This window comes from Dipodomys ordii, unplaced genomic scaffold, assembly GCF_000151885.1.
Source record: "Dipodomys ordii isolate 6190 unplaced genomic scaffold, Dord_2.0 Scaffold19, whole genome shotgun sequence".
NCBI classification, from domain to species: Eukaryota; Metazoa; Chordata; class Mammalia; order Rodentia; family Heteromyidae; genus Dipodomys; species Dipodomys ordii.
Genome location: NW_012267235.1, coordinates 2,937,642 through 2,944,021, shown reverse-complemented (window position 1 = coordinate 2,944,021; position 6,380 = coordinate 2,937,642). Strand labels below are relative to the sequence as shown.

At 54.0% G+C, this 6,380-nt stretch overlaps 1 protein-coding gene across 2 annotated transcripts in view; it reads right to left on the bottom strand.

Moving 5' to 3' along the window:
• Tbx4 (T-box 4) overlaps positions 1–5,900 on the bottom strand; it is a 25,782-nt gene extending 19,882 nt beyond the window's left edge. For both annotated transcript variants that reach the window (XM_013013245.1, XM_013013244.1), the window contains exons 1-2: positions 5,693–5,900; positions 4,892–4,986 (exon numbers count right to left, since the gene is read on the bottom strand). In XM_013013245.1, coding sequence (XP_012868699.1) covers positions 4,892–4,986; positions 5,693–5,890 — 293 coding nt within the window. In that variant the 5' untranslated portion in view covers positions 5,891–5,900. The remainder of the gene's footprint in view (positions 1–4,891; positions 4,987–5,692) is intronic.
• Between the last annotated feature and the right edge of the window lie 480 nt (positions 5,901–6,380).

Below are 6,380 nucleotides of genomic sequence, written 5' to 3'. Positions count from 1 at the left end.
ACACGAGCCGCCGCTCCGCCGCCCGCCGGGCACCCGCGGCAAGCCCCGCGGCCCCTCGGATCCGGGGGAGTCACTTGGGAAGATTGCGGGTCCCGGGAGCCCCGTGTCGCCTTCTGAGTACTCAGAAGTGGGTTTAGCAGGAACCGCGGAGACGAGCCTCTTCCAGTGGCCGTCCGTGTCCGAGGCTGGCTCGGCCCAAGCAAGGAATCGGGGCGTTTTGGTTTGGGCCACAAATCTGTAAATGCGAACTCAGTGCCGAGAGGAGACGCGCGGTGATGGCTGGGCGCCCCAGAATTGTCCAATTCAGGGCGCTGACTTTTACACCACCCCCAGCCCTGGAGGGCTCCGAGAGGACTAGAATAGCGACCCCAGGGGTCTGATTAGATTTCTTTTTTGTTTGTTTCTGCCCGGGGAAGCCCCAAATCCCAATCCCACTGTAGCCCCAATCGGGAGAGGAGGCTCCAGAAACGACTACACACGTGCATTCCCTTACAAGCAGGTGGTAGAAAAAGCACTCTCCGGATGTCCCACCAACCCTAAGGGGTGGGAAGTCTGGAGCCTTTGGGGGCGCAGTGGTGAGTGGAGGGCGCACCGGAGGAAAACAAGGAGACTGATGCTATTCTCTTCCTTTAGAAGTGGACCCGTGCACCATGAACACCATGCGTTCATTTTGCAAAAGGCTATAGAGTTGTAAAACTAAGATTTGTGTGCTCTTCTGCAGAAATATTCAACTTCAATAAAACCTACATGGAAAAGTATACATGCTAACACACACACACACACACACACGGGCATGCTTTGGAGCGCAGAGTCTGAAGAGAAAATGAGCTACAGGGAAAAGTCTGGGGTCCACCGGAAACCCCACCCATCTTTCCAATTCTAATGTCTTTGAGCCCAATAAGGTTAGGTTAGCATAGGGCTGCGGGTGCTGCTCATACTAAGCCCAAACCCATTGTAGCCAAATGATTTCTGAGAGCAATAGCTCTCAATAGATTCCCACTTCACACACACACACACACACACACACACACACACACACACACACACACACACACGGGGGGGGGGAAGGGTAGTTCTAATCCACCCAAAGCGTTTTAAGAAATATTTTCCCTAAGGGGAGGGGCAGGGTAGGGTGTGTGGAATGGATGTTGTTTGGGAAGGTCAATTGCTTCCCTCTTTCTTTTTTTAAAGGCACTTCCTTCTGATAGACTTTTGCTTTCAGAAAATACTTTGAGAAGAGATCAAAGCACTCTCTCCCCAACCCACTTTCCCAGTGTCTTCAACCCTTACTTCTCTTATCATCCACGCCACTGGGCTCTGACGCTCTGTATACAGAGCAAGGGCAATTGGCTTTGAAGCCCCGGATTAAGCCGGGCCAAATCCTTGCCTCAGAATAACAAACAATACAGGTTCAACAGGAGTTCTCATCGGTAGTTCATTTTTCAAACGCAAATTCACTGTCACTAACACAAGCAACATTGAACTCAACAGGCTCTGAAGGCTGATAGCGGAGATTTATCTGGTGGCAAAACCATGACCTAGGAGTAGGGCAGTCAGACAGTTAGGAAATTTTCCTTTGGGGAGGTTTATATTTAAATTTTTGTGGAGCTCACTTTTATCTGTGTTTGGGAGAAAATGCAGTTTCTCACACAGATCAAGCTTGGCAGGGATATGAGGAGAGAGTTCTGCTCGCTGCAGTCACCAGTATGAGGGCTCTGGGTGCAGAGGACTTAGAAGACAAGAGGCTGGCTGGGGAGGATTTGACCCTCATTTTATACCTAACATCCGGGGCTCCAGTGCATTCAGGAATGGATTAACCAGATGGAATCAGTCATTCAAAGACTATCTAATGAGAAAGACTCTTCTCTCTTTTACCTCCAGATTTTCAATGACCCAGTGGTCTAAGACAGGAGGCTTGTGACCAAAGAACTCAAATTGGCCTGAGACTATTTATTATGACTGGCTCCTCTTCTCCAGAGTCCCCTCTTCCCTCAACCAGACAGCAGTTTTCATGTTCCTAACTAGCCAGCATCCTTAGGGCCAAATCGCAAACCCATTCTAAAGAGAGCCCTGAAATATTTAAAAAAAAAATCAAAGGGGTCTCTCCAAGTTAGGGTCTTGTTCTGGGAGTAGGGTGCACTGGCTACTTGGTTATGTAGACCTGGTAATCCCTTCACATGCCTTCTCTGGGGGTTGTTTTCTGTTCTTTCAGACTCCTAGCTCTTTTATAGTCTATGAATCAATGATCCAAAATGCAGAAGAAAGGTCCAAGCCATTAGCTGAGAAAGGAGACCATACCAGGAAGGTTCTGGTAGAGACACAGAGTTTAGGGGAACTAGGAGAGGCACTGGACAGTGTTGAAGAGCCACAGGCTTGTACAAAGCAAAGGCCAAAGGGGGGCTGCATCCAGTAGCTGCCCTGGCTTAATGAGCAGGGCAAAGAAAGTGGCATCTAAGTTGGGAAGAGGTAGTTTAGTGATAGCAGCTGGAGGGGGACCTGGATCCCCAGCAATAAGGAGAAAGGGAAGAGGGAAGGAGGGAAGGGATGGGGGAGAAAAAGGGGAGGAAGACAGAAAAGAAAGAGAAAGAAGGCAGTGGACAGCTTTGCAGTGGAAGCAGTGTCTATAAGAACTATAAGCAGTATCTATAAGAACTATGAAGCAAGCCAGGCAACTCATGTCTGTAATCCCAGCTACTCAAGAGGCTGAGATCTGAAGGTCTGATTCAAAGTCAGCCTGCTCAAGGAAGTCTGTGAGATTCTTATCTCCAATGAACAGTCAAAAAGCTGGAAGTCCGGTGGTAGAATGCCAGCCTTGAGCAGAAAAAAAAAAGAAGGTACAGCACCCAAGTCTCGCGTTTAAGATTCAATGATGTTGTCACGAACAAACAAAACTAGGGCATGACGATGGGTAGTGACTCTCGGAAGGACTGGACTAGATGTCCTCCTTCCAAAGAAAAGAAAGGCCATTCACCACTGCCGTTTAAGAAGAATTATCATTCCCAGAGACTCATCTCTAAGACTCCATTAGGAGCAGACACAAACATCAGCTTAAAACGGATTGCCTCTCCTGTGGGGTACTGAGCGCAAATAAGGAAGAGGACCATGCAGGTGCAGGGAACCCACCAAGGAGAGCCACAAATGCCTTTTGTTTAAAATAGCAGAAGGCAGGTATGCCCAGAGAACACGCTGGCCATCGATTTTCAAGAGACAAGGTTGTTTCTACTGCCTACACATGGAATTTCTGGATTGCTCTTTCTTTCCTTTCCTCTGTCCCAGCAGGCACAAGAAATAAATCCGCCTCTTCACACCTGTAGACCACCTGCCATTTTACCCAACACCACTCATCTGTTCCCCTGGTTTGAATCTCAAAGTAACTGGGAAGGGAAAGGGTATCAGGTAAATCTGCAGTTAGCATTCAGCTGACAGCATAGCTACAGGGGGTTAGTGACTTGGCCAACTGCACCCCGCTTGGGAGAGGCAGAGCTGGTGTCATCTGTCCCCCTCTGTCCCCAATGGTGGTTGCATATGACACTTTCCCACCAGTCTCGGTCCCCTGAATACAGAAACTCTGGCCCTGAAACCAGTCTTGCTCCTTCCTTGATAGAGGATCCTGGAGGGCGATGCCATCTCCCAAGTCAATGAGGGTGGCCAAGTATCCAGACCGCCACCCTCAGCAAAATAAGGGAAACTTTGCCAGGCAGGCCAGCGAGCAGCCGGGAAGGAGCACAGCACCCCTACACGACACACAGCAGACCACCAGCTTTGGTTTCTTTTGAAGCACATGGTGCTAAGTGCTTTATGGACAACTGTACAAAGCGGCGCCTTTTCTTTTACAGATGGAATGGGAAGGGGGCAGAGACCCTTAAGTCCCCAGTCTGAGGGTTGCACAGATGGAAATAGCCTTGTTGGAAGTGGAACAGTCCTCTCTCCCTGGCTTTTGATGGTTCACCACTTGATTTCTCCAAAAACCTCAGTTATGGGCATATAGCCAGACAAAGGGACATTTTCTCAACCTGTCCCTAAGGACCAAAATCAAATGTGGGCATGTGGGGCGGGGGGAGTTATACATGTGCACATGTCCTGAACATGAACTTTACTGTGTCCCCAGCAGTCTCCCAGGTGAGGACTATGCTGGAGCTGTTCAGGCTGCACCCCCAGACACCCTCCTTAGGTTGCCTCTGTCATCCGCCCTGTCCTGCGTGCAGTCTGCATCTTCCTCCTCTCTCCCTCTCCTCCCTGGTCTCTCCCACAGACACCAGTGCATTTTAAAGATGTTTCCACTTTATAAATCACCCCTCTCTGGCAGCAGCTGGGGAGAGCTGCCCCCCCTCCTTCCCCACCCCAGACAACAACAACACACACACACACACACACACACACACACACACAGAGCGCCTTCAACACACCCAGCACGCCTTCCCATTGGCAGAGGTGGAGTCTGCTCTTAAGAGGGGAGACCTGGGTTTCTTGCTGTTACCCAAATTGAAAAATGTAGTCATACCTACTATCATCTGAGAGGCAACTCTAGGTCCCCAATCCCACCAATCCGGAAAACCGACCCCCTAGTCCTCAAAGAGAGGAGGGCCAAGCAGCTCTGCCAGAAGAGCTGGTGCTGCGCTGTGGGGCGTGGCCACCCTGGTTTGCATGTCATTTACATAGCGTTGCCCCTCCCCTCCAGCCTCCAGACCACTTTCCCTTCAGCCTCAGCGGCTGGGAGATGTGGTGGTGAGATTTGGAGAGGGTGATCCTGACTCTCCTTAGGCCCATCAGGCCAGGAACCCACAGGACTGTTCGGCGCCCCTTGGAGATGACCCTCAGGTCCCACCTGGTCATCTTCAGCACCCCCAGCCACACACCCACACCCACACAACGTAAATCTCCCAGCGCTGACCTGCCCGCCTTGGTGATGATCATCTCGGTGCCCGCCTCGTGGAATTTCTTCCAGAGCTCCTTCTCATGCAACCCCACCTTGATGTTCTCGATGGTCTGGGGACAGGAGGAAGGGGGAACACATGTCTGCCCGGCCCACGGCTCCAAGGAAAGGAGAACACAGGCCGGAAGAAGACGGAAAAAAGGGTGCCATTCCAGGAGCCCACGTTTGGAGATCTCGTTTCACAAGATTCTCTTGAACCATTAGTGAATGTTTAAAAAAAAATGTCATCGGCGGCTCAACACTCCCTGCTTTGGGTCTGCACCCACAGACGAGCCCGCAGAGGAAACTCCAGTATTGCCGTGGGGGGGGAAGAGGGGGACACACTCTTGCACGAACATGAATGCTTCACGTGGCTGGGACAAGCCTGTGGACAGACCCTCGGCCACCGGGAGAGGCGCGCACGCGCGCGGGCGGGAGCGCACCCGCAGCCCGGGCGGGCGCAGACGCACACAGGCTCCATTTGGGGATTGTGGATGACCCCGCAGCCCCACAGCAACTCCACCAGCGTGCACCCCCCCCCGCAGCCTTCGCCCTGCCCCCAGGCGTCTCCCTTCGCTCCCCTGCCCTAGACTTCCTCCCCGAAGGCTCGAAGCTGAGAACACGAAACACGCCCAGTGATAACAAACTCGGCTGATCATCCCAGACCCAGCCGAGCCTCCCTACCCGGGAGTTCTGTGTCGATCAGACCGAATGACCCGCCACACACACAGCCGACAAACCCGCACCCGCTGTCTTCCCCGACGGCTAGCCCAGCCCTACCTGCTCGGCGGTGGTAGCGGTGGCGACGGCATCGGCGCCGGGGCCCGGGGGGCTGCCCAGCGCGGCTCCGCTGAGGCCGGGCGCGGCCAGCGCGGGTTCGGGGGCGTTGGCGTTGGTGGCCGCACTGGCCTCGCCGAGCGCTGGGCCCGGGGCCCGAAAGGCCTCCTCGCTCTCCGACAGACCCTTATCCTGAAGCATCTCCTGCGGACACAGCGAGCGCCCAGTCACTCCTCAGATCCACACTCGCCAGAGGCCCGGGTGGCCCGGCCTGGTGGAGCTGGGGGCTTGGAGGTGGGCGAAGGGGCCTCCCCGCCGCACGTGGACCCCGCCCCCTCCAGAGCTGGGGGAGGGCGCGTGTGGGGAGCGCGAGGTGCTCACCTCCTCCCTCCAGGCTTTGAACCCGAGAGGGTCTGCGTGTCCCGGGGTGTGGGGCTGCGTGGTGAGTAGGTCTGGGGAAAATAACCGCCTTCTCGGCATAACCCCAGCTGCACCCCCAGACCCCCCTTCCTGCTGGGCTCCCAGGCCTGGGTCTTGTGGGTCCCGGCCTCACTTTATTTTGGGGTGTGTGTGTGGGAGGGGGGAGTCTGGGGGAGCCAGGACAACTCCCTGGACTGGTGGGAGGGGAGACCTAGGCCTAGACTAGGCTGCTCCTGCAGCTCCATATCTGCAGAGGGCCTGAGCTGGGTGG